Below are 17,865 nucleotides of genomic sequence, written 5' to 3'. Positions count from 1 at the left end.
GAGTGACCTCTGAGTGATCTAGCCCTCCCTTGTGTTTCATGCTGCTAGAGGTGCCCAATTGCGTTGCTGAGGGGTGGAGGTTCTGCCCAAGTTTTGGGTGGGTTCGAAAAATGTGAGTACCTCTATTGGTGAAGAAGGCTTTGCCACGTGTGTTACACGGCCATACCTGTGTTTCCGTTGCCGCCTTGCCTAAGCCCAAGTGTAGTCAAAGTCAGGGCTAGAAAAATACATTTTTCCTAGCTAATGAAAATAAGGGCAAACGTCAAAATTTGAAGCTTTTGCCGGTAATTATACTAAAACTTGTGTAAATTTTCCCATTTTCTTACAGGCAAGCTCAGAATCTAACCGGGATTTTACAATTTCAGCCGGTTAAAATACACTGGACCCAGCTATTTTCTAACACTGCATGCCTTTTTGACCGCCTGGCTATTTTTTGTAAAATTCTTTGCAAAAATGATTGATAGCAAAGAGTGTTTGTTACTGACTCATCTTGCTTCTGCTCTTGTGTGTTATGGCGCGTCATCAGTCAAGTGCGTAACCCTTCCTGCGCATGGAATTTCCACCTGCCCAGATGCAGCGGTAGATCAGAAGCAGAAATGGGCTCACCGACGATCTGATCAGCAGGGAAAGAGCAAAGGCGTTCCGAGTCTCCTCAGGTAAACTTCCAGAGGCTGAGAAGCGCACTATTGCGGCAAGGCCTGCGAAATTGCAGCTTTTCAGCGGAAGTAGAGAATGCTCTATCATGGCTAGTGAGGGCGGGAGCTCTGCCGCAGCCATTAGTGCAGCCATCATCTCCTCTGCCGAGCAACGCTATACTGCACCAGAGCCGGTAGGTCTTTTCAACGTCTATTTATGTTACTTATTTCAGTAAAGAGAGGTAGGTCTCTTCAATGTCCATTCATGTTAGAAACAGTCCGAATGGTGGTTTTAAGCATATGTGCTTTGTGGAAACGGATATAATTTATACCATACTAGCACAGATCTGCATTGTCTCTAAGAGATAGTCTTGGATAGGTTCTAGGGGAAATTGTGGTTTATGTATCGGTCGGTGTCTCTCTGTGGATGTTAGAGAAGAGCATCAAACCTAAATAACAGGGGGTTGAAGGGGCCTTCTCACGTTTTCTGGATATTGTGTGGCTGCAGAGGAGGTGGAAAGGGTATTGGACTAGGTACTGGTGCTTCAAATCACAGAAGAGAGAAAAGCGGATTGTGCCGGCTTTCCAGCCACATGGGGCAAGCGACTCCTCTCGAGGATGGCTTCCTGCACAAGCTGTCCTTGCCCTAGTGCCTCCTTCCTCTCCAGCATCTTTTTTGAATTCATCAGTGCACTCTCCGGTGGCTGCTTCTGCCAACGTTTGCTCCCCAGGTCCCCCAAATACGACGTTTACGATTGGACCATACGCACACGAGACACAGCTAGTTTCACCCCCTGTTTTCTCCACATTCACAACAGAGCCTTCTACTGCAGCTGTCACTCCACCCCCAGAACCACACCTCACAACACCTTCATCTCCTGACGTCCCTTTTGCCCAATACATAGCATCTTCATTGCAGGCAAAAGCTGCAGCAAGAGATACTATTTCTCCACTTTCTACGTCTGCCTTTCCTTCCCCGTGCGACACGCCTGCAAGCCATACTCCAATTTTGGGCCATCTTTCATTGCGACGAGGTTTAAGAGACACGGTCTCTCCACGCTCTACCTCTACTCTTGCATCTCCTTGTGACACCCCTGCAAGCTACACGGCGACATCTGGCCCTCTGTATTCAGGAGTTGTAACTCGAGAGACCATCTCTCCACGCTCTTCCTCTACCCTTGCATCTCCCTGTGATACTCCTGCAAGTTATACCCCTAAGTCAAGTCATTACTACCTTGGCAGTCCAATCAATTGTTTAGTTCCGCCATCTGTTGAATATTCTGTCAAAGAGGATGTTTTTCCTGCTGAGTCATATACAACAGTCAAGCCCATCTCTCCTTTGTTTCATCCATTTAACCCTTTTTCTTCACCAGATTTCAGTCATACTCCCTTTGCCACTCTGATTTTGCCGTGCGAGGATTCAGCTTCAAATGCAGAAGATTCCTTGGCATCCGTTATCTCAGAGGCTCCCAATTGTGATGATGTGTCAAGGATGATGAAGCCAGAAGATGCTCTAGTGCCCACTCTCTCAGAAGTGCAAATTTGTGAGAGTTTAGTAAATTCCAATAAAACAGGCGGCCTTTGTGTTGGAGAGGAGTCACATAAGGGATTTTGGCAAGGAATAAGCACAGGAAGCATGCTTTCAGTAGATTGTAACAGGGTGGATGTTTCATTTTCATGTCAGAGTGATACTGAATTGTCGACTGGTAAATTGAAAGACAACGATATATTCAGTGATGGAGGAGGAATGTCACAGAAATCGGTTTCTTACAAAGTTGATGAGCAGAGAGATTGTTGTTTTTCTCCTGTGAATAGGAATGACACAGACCAGAATACTCAAGCCACAACTGAGTCATCAAGTATGCAGCATACAGACGTTTGAAGGTTATGAGAAAGTTTACTGCTTCGAGATCACTCGTCTTCACTGAGCATGTGTGAAAGATTGCTGCTTGCTTTTCCTTGATTAGACAACTTGTAAGCTTCACAATCTGTACTCGTGTTTCCTCTCAAATGTAGCTTGAGGTTTGCTTGCTGTTTGGTAAAGTGGCCGGCCGAGCGGTCATTGACGTAGCTAAACAGGCACTGCATCTTTAAAAGGCTTACAAGTTGCACATCTTTCCTTCGTAGAGAGGGTTGGGATTGTGTTGGCGATATGTTTAATTATTTAGTTCCGAAGCTCATCTTTTTTCTTCAATCTCAAGCAGGAGTTGTTTAATCAAACACAGAACTCCATTGCCAGTATATCTGTAAATGATGGTCTTATCTTCAATTGGACTTCCCAGGTTGAGCTGCTTCAAATGTATATCTAGTCTTTTGTCTGGCATTTTATGGCGAAGCCCAAAGTCGCTCTTGTTTGGGCTGTTCTTTTGCAGCCAATATATATTGACGTGACTATGTCAGCTTAGTTTTTGAGTTCTAAATCAAAATTGTATGGCAAATAATTAACTTAATCTATTTTGAGATACAATGGAATGGCCAGACGCCATCTACGTGCGACTTTTACTTATGTGGAGCAGTAATCAATATCAGGACCTGGTTCTGTAAGTTTGTGAAGAGAGTGTTTAAAAGCCATACGCACTGAGAAATCTGCTGATATAACGATCGTTTTTTACCAATGTGTCGCTTTGTTCTCCTTGTCGATGCTGATGGTCCGGTAGGATCAGCTGAGCAGGCATGCAGTGATGGGCCTGGTGAGAGAGATTCCCCACATCCCAATGCTCAATTATGAAGCCAATGGCAGCTCTTTCTCCTTTTGTCTACCATGGTCAGCTGTTAAACTATGTCATGTTTAACTATGAATTGTCAAACTATGTCATGTTTAACTATGGTCAGTTGTTAAACTCTTGTCATGTTGAATTGTCAAACCCTATTCTTGTGATGCAAGCTTGTCCAACAGGGTTTTGCACTGGTGACATCTTCCTCGCAACATTGACTCAATGGTCTGTTTTGCAAGGGCTTGTGAAGGCAGCCACCAAGAAATGTGAATTGAAGTTCTAATTTGGGGCCCAGCTGTCCTCTTGCTCTGCGATTTTACCAGTCTTGTCATGGAGAGTTGTTTGTGACAATGTGGCTTCATTTGATGCATAGACTCGCCTCAGATTTTTTCTTCTCACGAGTCAAAGTTGCTGGCAGTAATATCTTGACATTTAACCAGTTAGACTATCTGTGGTAGCTTTCAACAAGTTGCTGCTAAAAGCCGGGGCTTACTAGGTGTGAACAGATCCACAAGTGCGTAGTTGCTCCGAAGAATGGAAGATGAAGATCTGTTCAAACATTTTGAGAAGTCTGAATTTTCATTGGTTTATATCCAAGATGGGATGCATGATATTAGCAGGTTCACTAATTTGCAGGAGAGCTGTTTCCTCAGTATATGAAATCTTGTGTGACCAACTGGGACTGGATCAATACTACACTTTTTTACGTGCGACTGGGCTGTAAGGTGATTTTGTACTTACCAGGTATTCATGAAGATTTACATTGTGCGACCAATTTGCAGTATCAACATTCCACTTTTGCTGCATGCAAAACGTGATTTTTGAGCGTACCAGATGTTCATGGGCATCCATGTTTTCAGGAGAACTGTAGGTTTGGGTTTGTTTGTCTTGAATGTGCAGAGGTTGCTTTCTTGGAAAACAGGCAAATCATGTCGGTGATTTTTCACTACTGCCACAACACTAAAGGTTCTGCTTTGCTTTGCTCGTGTGAACATATATACAAGATCCTATAAGTCATTGTTAGTGAAGGTTTCTATGGCAGTTCTGCAATTGTAGTGACATAAATTGTGCTTTTGGGTTTGGGGGGGGCACATGCATGTTTGAGAGTGTGCATGTGCACATAAATTTGGACACTCGGTATCTGTATGGATGAGACTCATGTTGTGTCAAACTATGTTACCATCCTTGTAGATGCAGTTTCTCATGCTTCATGGCTGATCACATTTGAATGCTAAGAAAGTCCCAAACTTTGAAAGAATTAGATTCTCTAGTCTTCCTTCATCAAAGGTAGTCACAATGTGGTAAGATGTGGGTCATGTTTTTACTGTGACTTAATTTTGTGGTCTTTGCTAGGAGCTTCTAGATGGTTACATTAAGACATTACAAAATCAATTTCAGGTCCCACAAGTCTCCATTATGATGGCCATGTAACCTTTTTATCATCATAGCTAAGTGGTTAGACTGGCTTTTAACCATGAGGCTGCCAAAACACCTCCCTCCCTCTTTGCCTTGTCAAAGTTTATGGGAGTTAGGGAGGGGATACACAAGAATGATGAAGAGAGTTGCTCAAAACCAACCAACTTGGCAATTAATTAGTTGATCATACCTTGGGAGCTGAGGTGTCTATATATACCAACTTGGGGGTCCTTAAGTTTAACCTTATAACCACCACACCCCCCCCCCTCCCTCCCTCCCTCCCTCCAAAACCCCCAAAAAAAAACAAAAAAGAAAAGTGGCCTGCCTAGTATCTTCTCAAATAAGGAAAGTAAATACCTAAAAGACAATAAATACTAGGACCCTGCTAGGCATGCGCTTAAGATGCATAACCTTTAACACTCTTACCATCTAAGGAGACTTTTGGAACAACCCCATTTTCTTGCATTTCAATAATCAAGAACTCTTCTCCAAGTATGCTTTGGAACTTTGAGTGGGCAGTGATAAACATGGTGTAGTCTACCATCGACCTTGATTGTTTTGAAACTCACTTATTTCAAGGCGTTCCTTATTGTTGAAGAATCAGTTTATGAAACAAATGTTTTTGTTCATATCCTCATGAAACTAGTGAGGGTGTGCCCATTGCTTGATGGCTAACTATGTCATGATGCATTATGGGTTTTTTTGAGTGTCATACAATGGAGTGGCAAGGATTGGAAATTTCCACATCATATGATGTGGAAGAAGTATTGTGTTTTTTCTAATCGAGTGGTTTGAGTATCCAAGCTTGTTACATCTTACATAGCTTGTTACAAAATCAACGATCTAGACAATGATTCAATAAAGGTAGAATTGCCTTGTTTGAACTTCTATCTGGGCACATAGGAGCTCTCCTCATGTTCATGACCCTCTTCCTTTTTGAAAATGATTTGTTGTGAAACTTGCAATGTTTAGTGTTAGGATTAGGCTTGTATGAATGCCATCCCTCCAATAATGTGGTGTAAATGTATGTCGCCGTCCTTGCCACTGACAGTTTTCTAAGAGACTCTTCCTGCCTTGTCTTCTTGGGTGTTATCAACTTCATTGTTGACCCGTCAGGTATCCCTCAATGTCCAAGTTGCTACTCTAGGCTGAAAATCTTGAGGCTTTATTGATTTATTGGGCTATGTTGAAGGTCCATACTGATGATCGAATAGCATTTGCTTTAGCTTGTTGCTTAGCCTTATCTGCATCCTTCTTCGCCCTGAATTTCCTTCGGATAATTTTTTCAATTGCATATTGCTCAAATTCTTCATATCGTTTAGTTAGCGTGGCTTGCTCAAAAGACGCCACACTACACCATTTTTGCAAGTTTTGATCATTAAAAAATCCCTTTTCTTTTACAATTCTATACTTTATAATTTTTAATAAATATTTTTTGTAGCAACCCATCCGTCATGCAATGAATGGTCATGTTTGATTATGGCTGTAGGCCTTAGCCGATATGATCGAACATATGTTAAGAAAGAGCTTGTGGATGATATCAAGATTCTCACAAATATGCTTGAGCCATCCCTGGAGAGATCATTCTAGAGTACATTGGATATGATATCTCTAGCTCACCTACCAAAATAGCATATACTTCACGATCTAGTGGTCTCGGGATCTAGGGATACAACCTCTAGGCCAATCGTCCCTCGCTTGTGTAATAGCATACATTAGAACATCGAGCTTGAGTCATTTTTCAATGAATTCTACTAGGGTTCTAGATTCCATGTCTATCATTCCTTTTTGTACTCTGACTTATTGTAACAAAATGTTTGATCTTGTTATCATTGTCATGGTTCATCTTTGCTGAGACTATGTTTGGGTCCATCTATGGGATATAGATTTGCTAGCCTACATGCAATGCCATGATTCGTTAAAGTCATTAGTTGAAGTGCTTGTTTGAAATACTTCATTAGAGTGGTGAAGCACTTTTGGTGAGGTCTATTGCCCAAAAACAAATCTAGCTTATACCCAAGCTTTCAACATTATAAGTAGTAAGCCTTCTAATAGCTTTGGCTATATTTATTCTTGCTTATGAGAGGTATATCACCTAGTACTTGGGGGCTAAAGGCTTACCCCAACAATTATCAAGCTGGATAACACAACACAAGTGTTGAAAGACGGAGTCCATGAGAGTATATTTATCAATATGCTATTGACATCATTAATGGAAATTCAATAAGACCCGTCTAGAGAATCTGGACAATGGGCTTAAGATCAAATTAAGCAAACAGGAAGCACAAGACAAAAGAGCAGTTGAAGCTAAAGATGAAGATGAAGAAGAAGATAATGATAAGACATGGGATGATTAGCATAAGAAAGATGGTATCTTCAAGGACGATCAAGAAGAAGACGATGGTGCACCAATAGATGGAAAGCACCCGGCCACCATAGGTTGTTCTCGTAGGGTAGGTCTCGTAACTCCCCGTAGCAAACACTAGGTGACTTCCAGACCTAATAGAAAGAGAGTTTGGACAAACCCAAGAACAAGGCCAGACTGCTAGAAGGAAGCAAAGATATGATGTTGATGAATCTAGCCTTCATAAAGGAAATTAGTGGAAATTTTTACATTATAAAAAATTTGTGCTTAAGTGGACCAGAGCAGTTGACTGATAGATTCTGAGGCAAATAGCTAAAACCCAACTCAAAGGTGTTGACACGTGAGCAAAAGCTTAAGTGGAAAGTAGAAAGCTTAGCAAAACCTAGGTAAGGCATCCTCCTCGTGTTATAGAGCAAATCTATGCATAGAGAATTCAAGTTGCAAAGATGAAAGCGGAGCTAATAAAAACAAAGCCGGTTTCCCAAAGTTTGTAAATTCATGCATTGATCCAGATGCATATCTAGATTTCACTAGAATGCACATAATTTCCATGATGAAGATGTAAGTTTGAGAAATATTCTAGTTGTATACACTCTAATGTGACCAATCCCTAAAGCAAAGCATACATGCATGCACTTATGTGCATGGATACACACCTCCTACATAGAACCTCTTAACACATGCTACTCATGCTATGCACACATGCTACACATTGTAACTCACATGCTACTTGTTAGCCACATGCTACTTGCTCTCTATTATATGTATTGTAACTCACATGCTACTTGTGAAGCCACATGCTACTTGCTCTCTATTATATGTGGTGCATATCCCCTTTCATCTTGAACCTATAAAGTCACTATGCAAAGCTTGTATTTCTTGCTTTCAATTCTCTAATCATCAAGCAAGTTTCCATTCCATGGTATTGAGTACAATATTCAATTCAGCTATTCTCTACTGCTCCATGTGCCTATTCAATGATGACTTAACACGAACTTTAAATACCCAACAACAAGCCAAAGATGAGCAAGCACTTGGAATCATTTTCACGGCACTAAAAGACGACTTCATCCACCACATTGATGATGCTATATCCGCTTTTCATGCTTGACAAACCTTGAGTGTGTATTTGGTGCTCGAGGTAAGCACTCCAAAATAAGCCTTAAAATTCAACTTTATGGTCTCACTATGCAACATCAAGATGATGTTGCTAGCCTTGTCAACAAACTTAAGAGTATTTCAACCCAACTCATTTATGTTGAGGTATATGTTTCAAACGAGGATAAAATAGCCATCCTCTTTAAAGTCCTACCAAGTAGCTTTGATAACATTGTAACTGTGTTGAATGAGAAGGATCCCATCCTTGCACTTGAAGATTTAATCAACTCATTTCTAGAGGAAGAAAAAAAGCTTGGCACTTACACAAAGTCTCAAAATCGTCAAAGGTTAAAGTTGCTTACATTGTGGCAAAAGCAACCATAAATCACAAGATTGCTTTTGCATAGGTGTGTCCTCATTGCAACAAAAAGGGACATACATCTAACAAGTGTTTCTTCAAAAATAATGCTGAAAATAGAGATTCTAGAGACAAGATACAAGTAGTAGTAGTAGTAGTAGAAGAAGGGGATGTTTACATTGTCTATTATGAGGATGTTTCATAATGGGTTTAGACACTACCGCAAACCCAAAGTTTGGTGGCAAGACCTACCCTTATGCATTAGATTCATTTTTATGAACCATATGTAGTTATCCAATGTAAGCTATATTAGACTCCATGATTAGAATCCATGCTTCTTGTGTAAGCTTCAACTTACAGGGACGACAGTTGGGATAAGCGTTTAACTTATAGCATACATACATGCACCCCTATGTCCCTGGATACACCTTCCTACATAGAACTCCCTAACATATTCTACTCGGGCTATGCACACATGTTACACATTGTAACTCATACGCTACTTGTTGTAACCCACATACTACCATATGTGGTGCATATCCTTCTCACCTTTATTTCCACCTTTCATCTTGAGCCTATAAAGCCACTATGCAAAGCTTATATTTATCTCTCTCAATTCTCTAATCAATCAAGCAAGTTTCCACTCCATCATTGAATACACTCTATCTAATTTAGTTACGCTCTACTATTATGGTGCCTACACAATGATGAATGCCACAATGGTTTATACACCGTAGCTCTTACGATAATTATTTACCATATTCAACAAATGTTAAGTGGGGATCTCTCTGTGAACTCAACTCTTTGGACTGCATTAATAGGAGGATTATGCTCAAGGAAGATTTGGATTGCCTTCAATGTTAAGTGGGGATCTCTCTGTGTAAACTCAACTCTTTGGACTACACTTATAGGAGGATTATGCTCAAGGAAAATCTGGATTGCCTTCAATGGATGCAATAGGAGAGCATCTTTGGAAATGCAATCGTTCTACTTAATGTTCTTAAACGCACGTAATGTTCTTGGTGAATAAGGGCAAAAGATGTCCCATATGGTAAGGTTAGAAAGTTTGGGCTACTTCAAAAATTGTCATGAGGGTTTCATTTTAGCTAATGTAGATTTAAGGTTTCTATGAAATATCATTCATACAAGGATAAGCCAGATGCCCAATGAGGGTGGGAAAGGAAACTCTGGTCTCTTTTTATTGTATACAACAAAAGAGCATCTCCCTGAATGCAATCACTCGTGTCAGTAAAATGCCCAATGAGGGTGGGAAATGAAACTCTGGTCTCTTTCTATTCTATACAACAAAAGAAAATCTCCTTGAATGCAATCACTGTTGTCAATGCTCTCAATATATGTATATAGCAATGTGCAGTGCAGCATGATGTAAAAACTATGAGAATGCATGGTATTTCAGATATAGTAAGCTTTTCCGACTTTGATCTCTGTGAGCAATAGCTAGAGCTGGCATGTTGTTTAGTTCACTCTTCATTTGCAACAATATTGAACAGATGCAACGAATGTTCAGCATAGATGCTTTGTTAACATGCATGTCATGTGTGCTAGCATGTCAAGTGTGCTATAGTTCTGCAAACACAAAAAGTTTCTCCTAACTGGGATTTACATTACACTACACACCTTGTGTTTTACTCACCCATCCAACCTCATCTACACTACTAGTTGGTGCATGTAATCGTTTCTCAAATATAGAACATATCCAATCTCTCTCCTTGTGCACAAACATCAATCTGTGCATTGACAATTTAGATCTCAACAACCAGCGACGACTCCTTGATAGCATTCATTGAAAATAATCTACAGCTTCTTTTCTCTGGGCCTTGTTGGACATATTCCCCTAGAAGAGCCCAGAGTTCATGTCCCTATTGGCCATATCCCGCAATCATCCACTCCAAGAAACTCAAACCCAAGACAAAATACTCATAGCGCATGTGAACGTTGCCTTTGGACGGAATTTCTTGCTCTCAATTTGCTAAAAACAGCACACAGCTTCCTAGCCATGGCTTCAAAATGAAAGCACATGTGACTGTAATTTTAGAGAAGGGCTTGAGCCACATTCATTGAAACCAGCACAGCTTCAATGCACGCATAGACTGAGGGCCTGCCCTTGGTGACAAAAGTGATTGCATTTGGGAAGATACCGTCCAATTGCATTCATTGAGTACAGTCTAGAGCTTCCTTGGTCAGTCCTTGCTGAGAACATCCTCCTACAAATGAAGTCCAAGAAATTGTCGCATCTGAAGAGAAACCCTCACTTCTCATTTATCAACTGTACAGATCTTGTTGACCATATATTGCAATCCTGCACTCCATACATCCAGGATAGGATGCTCATCATCCATGTAAACATCTTGCATATTACCAAAATGCATTCAGCATGCACGCATAGCTGACCACATTTGGACACAACCCCTTGCTCTGTATTTGCTAAAAACATTCATGACCGTGGCTGTAAAACGAAAAAATGGGAGAAACCCTTAATTTAGGCTCTTGGAATCATCCCAGACCTTTCTAAATATGTCCCCATCAGCTCACACCCTAAATATGTCCCTGTTGGGCATACCCTGTGATCAATGAAGTCCAAGAGACTAAATTTGAGACATCATAATCATCAAGAAGCTTTTATATTTGAAAAGTGCACCACGCTTGCCAGACATGTTGACCAAAGGTCACAAACATTGCATATCAGGCCGACTAATGGAATCATCCCAGACCTTCCTAAATATGTCCCCATCAGCTCACACCCTAAATATGTCCCTGTTGGGCATATCCTGTGATCAATGACGTGCAAGAGACTAAATTTGAGACGTCATAATCATCAAGAAGCTTTTATATTTGAAAAGTGCACCACGCTTGCCATACATGTTGATCAAAGCTCACTGAGATCACATATCAGGCCGACTATATGCATTTAGCAAATCAACAAAAGGGATTGCATTTGAGAAACTGCTCTCCAATTGCATCCATTGAAAACAATCCAACTCTTACTTGGCTAGCCCTTATTGGGCATTATCCTTCTATAACACCCCAAAGTTTCTTAAATCTGCCCCTAACGATCATGTCCCTCAATCCCCAATCCTCAACCCATGTGAACATCATGCATAATGCACATGCATTAATCATGCAAGCATAGCTAACCATATTTATACAGAATTTCTAGCTCTACATTTGCTGAAATAGCATACAACTTCCTAGCCATGGCTCCACAAAGAAAGCACTGGTCACTCCAGTTGACAGAGGATCTTGAGCCACATTCATAGAAACCAGCCCAGCTCCGATGCATGCATGAGGGCTTGCCCCTGTTGAAAAAAATGATTGCATTTGGGTACATGTCATCCAATCCCATCCATGGAGAACAGTCCCAAGCTTCCTTGGCCCGTCCTTGCTCAAAACGTCCTCCTATAAATGCAGTCCAAGAGATTATTGCATCTGGAGAGAAGCGATCTCTCGTTACTCATTGAAAACAGAACAGCCCATGATGACCATGGGTTGAAATCTTGCATTCCAAGAACCCACACCCAGGAAAAGATGCGCATCACCTATGTGAACATGTTGCATAAAGAAACATGCATTCAGCATACACGTAGCTGACTGCATTTGGATTGAGCCCCTTGGCTTTGCATTTTCCGAAAAAACATTCCTGATCGTGGCTCCAAATGAAAGCATACGAGAAGCCTTGATCTAGATTCACTGAAATTGGCCCACAGCTTCCTACCCTTGCTCCCTGGGCATATTTTGTAATAAGCATTGGAGTGCAAGATACGAGATCTGGGACAGGAAACTTGTGAAGAAGGTTTTGCATTTCAAAGTGCACCTTGCTTGCTATACATGTTGACCAAAGCATTGCCGAGCATAACCACCTCACTGGGATCACATAACCTGGCAGCATGCTTTAGTGTCAAAAGAAAAGCTTATAATGCTATGCTCACGTGCCCATATCATACCAAGAGAGTACCTGCTCCTCCAACAACGCCCTATCGCACATAGAACTTGAAATAATTTCATGAATGATGGGCAAAAGCATTCTTCCTGATAGTGTAATCGTCTACAGGACAGAGAAACCAACCTGCACACGAATGTGAACATCTTGATGTTGTTATGAATGAGCAGAGTTAGTATTGGTTGCAATAAGATACCAAGAATGAATTGTTAAGGATTCCTTGGCTCAGCTCACACTAATGCTAAGTAAGACTTAATAGAGAGTGACAGCTAGTCAGAATGTGTACTTGAGTAACACCCCAAATATATACAATTCTGAGAAGGTTGTTTCCTGCAGGAGAACCAATTTCCAAAATGGGGAACTCTACTTCATTCAAGGAACTCAAGCTCTTGAAATCTCTCAAAGAGGTAAAAGCAAGAGAATACCAGTTCTGGGATTATCAAAACCAAAGCCTAAAACTCCCTTTGCATCTGATTACCTCTGGTTATGGTGATGCCCATAAGAAGTAGACACGCAAGTATTGTCACAAGATATGGCATACCATTGAGGAATAAAGTAAGCTTGTAAATCACAATGATAATAAAAAGAAATCAAGCATATCTATCATTAGTTACATGACATATGGTCAAAATTTTAGCCTAGCCCTTCCACAGAAAGTAGGGGATCACCTTGCAAAGATGAAGGCTATTAGTAAGGCCTTATGTAGGCCACAAAATGGAAGGCCACATATGAGGCTCTTAAATGGAAGGATGCATTTACAAACTAAAAACCAAAGCCCCGAGTGCCGCTTCTGCTGGCAGCTAGGCAGCAGACTGTATAGCCGATGGAACGTCAGATGCCATCTGTTGGAACAATAGATCAATGTAAGAGACTCATCACGAACATTGCAAATACAATGTTGACTTTGGCTACAAGACGAGACATATGCTTATCTTGTTTTGGTTGTTGCATCAGACCAAGAGTTGAGGGTCTTCAGAAAGAAACACAAAAAGATCCAAGAGATTTGTCTCTCTAGACTTGGAGTAGACAATCGAGGCACCCTCAGGTGCGATGCCCTTACAACTTCGAACATCATCCGTCTAGATTCATTTCTTGCCATCCAAGCAAACAAAAGAGAGAAGCTCTTCACAGAATTTTTGAACTTGGAGATGAGAGTTATAGGATTGAAGTGTGAGAATCAAATCCTACCCTCCCATTTCTAGCTTGTAACTCTGCCCAAATCATTAATCACAAGAGGTTCCTAACAATACTCTTCAAGCTGACTAGTGTTTGCTCCTGCACAACATTAGTCTTGCTCTGCTATGTTACCGACCTCACAAAAACCATTTAAATGCTCTGCAACCTCCAGCATCCATTCAATGACTACATATGCCTAAAAAGACCACCTCTTCACATGACTCTTTTAGCATGCTCATGGAGCTCTTCGAGTAACTCAAAACATCAAGACATCAGAGTCAGCATGTAAAAATCTTTGATCTTAGCCACAACTCCTTGGTTGAAGGGGACAAACCTTAGGGCGAGGGTTGAAGAAACATGCCTAGTTCTCCTTACCAGTCATTGGCGATTTGCCGTTTGGTTGCTTTTGAGCGCTCTCGCAAATATATACTCTACCTCTTACGCCCCTCATTATTGTCCCTTGTTTCTCTCAAGCATGTATGCGCATTTTGTCCCCGTTGTGTGACTTGCAGGTTTCGACTCGCGGTGCGGGACAACTCAACTCTGCATCCAGGACTCAGGAGTCACACTAAAATCATTGTCCCCCACCTTTGCTCATTTCCATCATATCGATGACATACAGACTCAAGAAAGCAGCGAACCATGAGCCAGTCCCAGCTGCCTTGTTCACAGTTACTGATGAAGGCAATGCACTCACCCCAAAACTATCTTCCTTCATAGCTATAAAAAGCAATTTGATCCTCATACGCTAATGGCACACAGATTCAAAATGTTAAAGCATCACCATTTTTATTGCGCCTCAAATGAGACACAAGCTGTTAAAAACCTTACAAGCAGAAGACAGTCACAGCAAGAGCGAATAATTCGCCATAAGATTTTGATAACAAACACAACAAACCCCAACTGCACGTCTGATTAAAAGAGGTATGTTCACAAAGCAAGACTATTATGGGAAATAGAAACATAGCATTTTCCAATTTACCCTCTGTTAGTGCTTATACATTACCATATTGTTTTAAACCTCAAAACATACATTTGCCTCTTGTTGGCAATCATTGGAAAGAGCTGACGCATACAAGACACGCGAAGAACACCCGCATCATGCCCATTTTCGAAACAGCACGCTTAAAACTAGACAAATCCAGCCTCAATGATGATTTTCCATTGCAGTAGGGCAGCTCAAGAAGACTAAAGACAATCTCTCGGAAAAATTACGGTGCTGGAACACACTACTCTATCAAATCGTGGAGGAGAAGGTAGAGATGGGAGCTGCCTCCACATGAAGCTGCCCTTGCTGAGGTCACACATGCAGACTGGATACCCCTTATAGTATTGCTCGCTATATACATACACGAGCCCACCTGATCCAGCACATTTTAAGCTTGCTCCTTTCTGATCATCTGTGTCCTCAAAGAGTGAGAACAGCTCATGCGGCATTTCACTAACCTCTTCACAATCCATGGTAACGACATCCACCTCAAACAACTTCAAGCACTCCTGTTTCTGACCTCGGCATATGCACAATGCAAAGAGCCCCGAATCCCCCGCCACTATGAACAAAGAAATCAGACCAGGTATACTCAATCTCTGCACTTTACTCCATGCTTTCAAATCAGCATCAAAATTGGTGAGATATCCATCATAATTAGCCACATAGAACTTGCAGCCAAGAATAGCTGAGGACATCCAGTGGGATGAAATGCCATCTAGAAATGTGCCTTCAGGGAGAGGCTCACAAATTTCCCATGTATTTGAGTGGGAGTCGTAGATCTCTAGACTGCGATAATCATCATCGATAACACCCCCAAAAGCTATGAACTTGAATGATTCCGAGCAAGGATTACCAATGGTGCCCAACAGTGCAGAGCACCGGGAGTACATGGCAGGAGCAGTCTCTTTCCATCTCACGTTGGTGGGTGTTTGCGTGAAGCACACCTTAGATCCAGAGAAGGCAAAGAAGGCTCCATTGGTCCCCGCAAGTGATGCACGGTTGAAATCAGGAGGGCGCACTGTGCGTAGACGGAACCAGCGTCCAGCAATAGGGTCGAACCCAAATGCTGCACTGCGGGTGTGAATGAGCTCGTTAATGCCCCACAGAAAAAACCAGGGACGCTTACCTGTTGGCAGGAGGGAAAGTTGTGTGGAAAAGGAGGGCGCCGCCATCATTGCACGCCATGACTTGCACACTGCCGCAGACTTGACAGCAGTGCTCACCGGGAGACACAGAAGTATGCGCTCTTGCAGGTCCGGGCTCAAAGCATGCCAGTCGCTACTATCGCTTCTGTCGGACATTGCGAGCAAGCAAGCGCCCAGTGCGCGTGCTCTCGTATGTGGGATGGGAAGGACTGAAGGGGGTGCGGAACGGTCCACACATCCCGTGCAGGACGTGGAAAGAGCAAGTAAATGTTGTACGCGTGTGGATTTTGTTGTTAGTCTGATGCTACATCCAAGTGATCCAAATACGAGGTTGGCCTTAGGCCTAAGGCCTGTGTCACACACGTCAGCCCGATCTGTGTGCAAAAAGGGCGTGAGCCTCAAAGGTAGGCATTGACGTGCCTGAAGCAGAACCAGTTGGGGCATTCGGATTTGTTGTAGTAGACGTTCAAAAGTAGTAAGAACTCAATAGCCTCCGCTATGTGTGACATCTAGAGCACCCGCACCCAAACGGGAATTTTTAGGCCTTGTCCGCCGGCACCCTTGTGTGATAGGGGCCTATGAAGCCAATCTATGCACACGCTAGAAATCACATGAGGGTTTGTTGGTGTTAGTATAGCTGCAATGCCCACCTGTCGGTTTTCCCCACCATCATGTATGTTGCACAGTTTGTAAGGCCCCCATATGAGGAGAAGCCAATAGTACACATATATTTGGTGGATTTCATCTTACACATTCACGAGGGCTTTATTTGTGATCATGGATGGTATGGAGCTAATTTGAGAGCCCAACCTAGGGATCCGGGGCACGATGAGCAGCCTTGACTGGGGTTTCTGGGGGGCCACTGGCCCCTGAGGCAAATTTTGAAGGAATATTCTTGGAATATGTACATACCATTAGTACTATGGCCGATGGTCGATAGTTGGCGGTCGGTGATTAGTGGCTACGAACAGTGGGTTGGCATAGTCAATACGGCACATGTCATACACACACTTATCTACCACCCACCCATAGCACTATATAAGGAGGCCATCTCCATGAACATCCTTAGTATTGAAGGATAACCAATCCGTTGTATTCTTGCCTACTAGCTCTAGTTGTCTATATCGCCATCTAAGCTCTACCTCGAGAGCGCATGGGTGGACGACACCATCACTTTGTAATAGTGATAATCTAAATTTTGATTTTCCACTAATCTGCCTTGCATCGTATCTCTCTCTACTCTCCTTGCTACAAGATCCTATTTGTTTTGCATTTCTTACATGGTATCAGAGATTTAGGTGCTTATAGCCAAGATTGTACGAGAAGTACTTGTATTACCTTGCAAAATCAATCCCTTATTGTGTCAGCGTCTTCTAATAATGCTAGCGTCTTCTAATAATGCTGGCAGTGCTATTCTGCTTGCATTTGTCTACCAACCTTCATGGAAAGCACGCTTGATGGCACCAACTACACTTTGTGGGATTCAATTTTTTTGCAAATTTGGATTCATATGAATTACTGGATACAATGTTGGGAAAAAATGGTGCTGACCTAGAGCCTGCTGCAGTGACTAATCCAAAAAATCAAAGTCTTGTAATGCCTCCATATGCTACTCTTCTGCGTTCCTGCAAGAGAAGGAATGCGGATACATTGTGCGCCATTGTCATGTATGTAAGTGATTATGTTCTCCACTTTGATTCAACATACCAGTAAAGCACATGAAGCTTGGAGCATATTGGCTTGCCAATATGAGGCGCACTATCACACTAGAATTCAAAAATCTGAAAAATCAAATTGCTGCTAAGAAACTTAGAGACGGATATAAGGTATAGGCCTTTTATCTGTTAAGTATGGAGCCTGATTCTCCTTGTAGTCTCAAAAATGCAGATTTTTAAGGCTCCCGTTATGAGGAGAAGTCAATTGTGCGCAAGCAAAAATCACTCGTTGAAATTCACGCCGAAATATTCCTTTTTGTCGAAATAATATGGCCGAACAATGGCCAGAAAGTG

General features: G+C 42.0%; 3 protein-coding genes across 3 annotated transcripts; 1 reads left to right on the top strand and 2 right to left on the bottom strand.

Annotated features, from left to right (window-relative positions):
* Nucleotides 1-474: 474 nt before the first annotated feature.
* LOC147443668 (uncharacterized) lies at nt 475-3,039 on the top strand. Its single transcript, XM_086526473.1, has 2 exons — nt 475-829; nt 1,144-3,039. The coding sequence occupies exons 1-2, from the start codon at nt 743-745 to the stop codon at nt 2,515-2,517; spliced, it is 1,461 nt and encodes a 486-aa protein (XP_086382599.1). The 5' UTR covers nt 475-742; the 3' UTR covers nt 2,518-3,039.
* Nucleotides 3,040-9,612: 6,573 nt separating this feature from the next.
* On the bottom strand, nt 9,613-14,466 carry LOC147443667 (uncharacterized). The gene is made up of 3 exons (XM_086526472.1): nt 12,560-14,466; nt 12,419-12,483; nt 9,613-12,328 (listed from the first exon to the last, which is right to left on the bottom strand). Exons 1-3 carry the CDS (start codon nt 12,688-12,690, stop codon nt 12,177-12,179), a joined length of 348 nt encoding a protein of 115 aa, XP_086382598.1. The 5' UTR covers nt 12,691-14,466; the 3' UTR covers nt 9,613-12,176.
* Nucleotides 14,467-14,666: 200 nt separating this feature from the next.
* On the bottom strand, nt 14,667-16,101 carry LOC147443666 (F-box/kelch-repeat protein At3g24760-like). The gene has a single exon (XM_086526471.1). The coding sequence runs from the start codon at nt 16,010-16,012 to the stop codon at nt 14,909-14,911; it is 1,104 nt and encodes a 367-aa protein (XP_086382597.1). The 5' UTR covers nt 16,013-16,101; the 3' UTR covers nt 14,667-14,908.
* Nucleotides 16,102-17,865: the final 1,764 nt, after the last annotated feature.

Source organism: Adiantum capillus-veneris, chromosome 13 (assembly GCF_014529385.1).
Source record: "Adiantum capillus-veneris isolate H3 chromosome 13, ASM1452938v2, whole genome shotgun sequence".
NCBI lineage: Eukaryota > Viridiplantae > Streptophyta > Polypodiopsida > Polypodiales > Pteridaceae > Adiantum > Adiantum capillus-veneris.
This window is presented reverse-complemented; position numbering and strand designations above follow the sequence as displayed.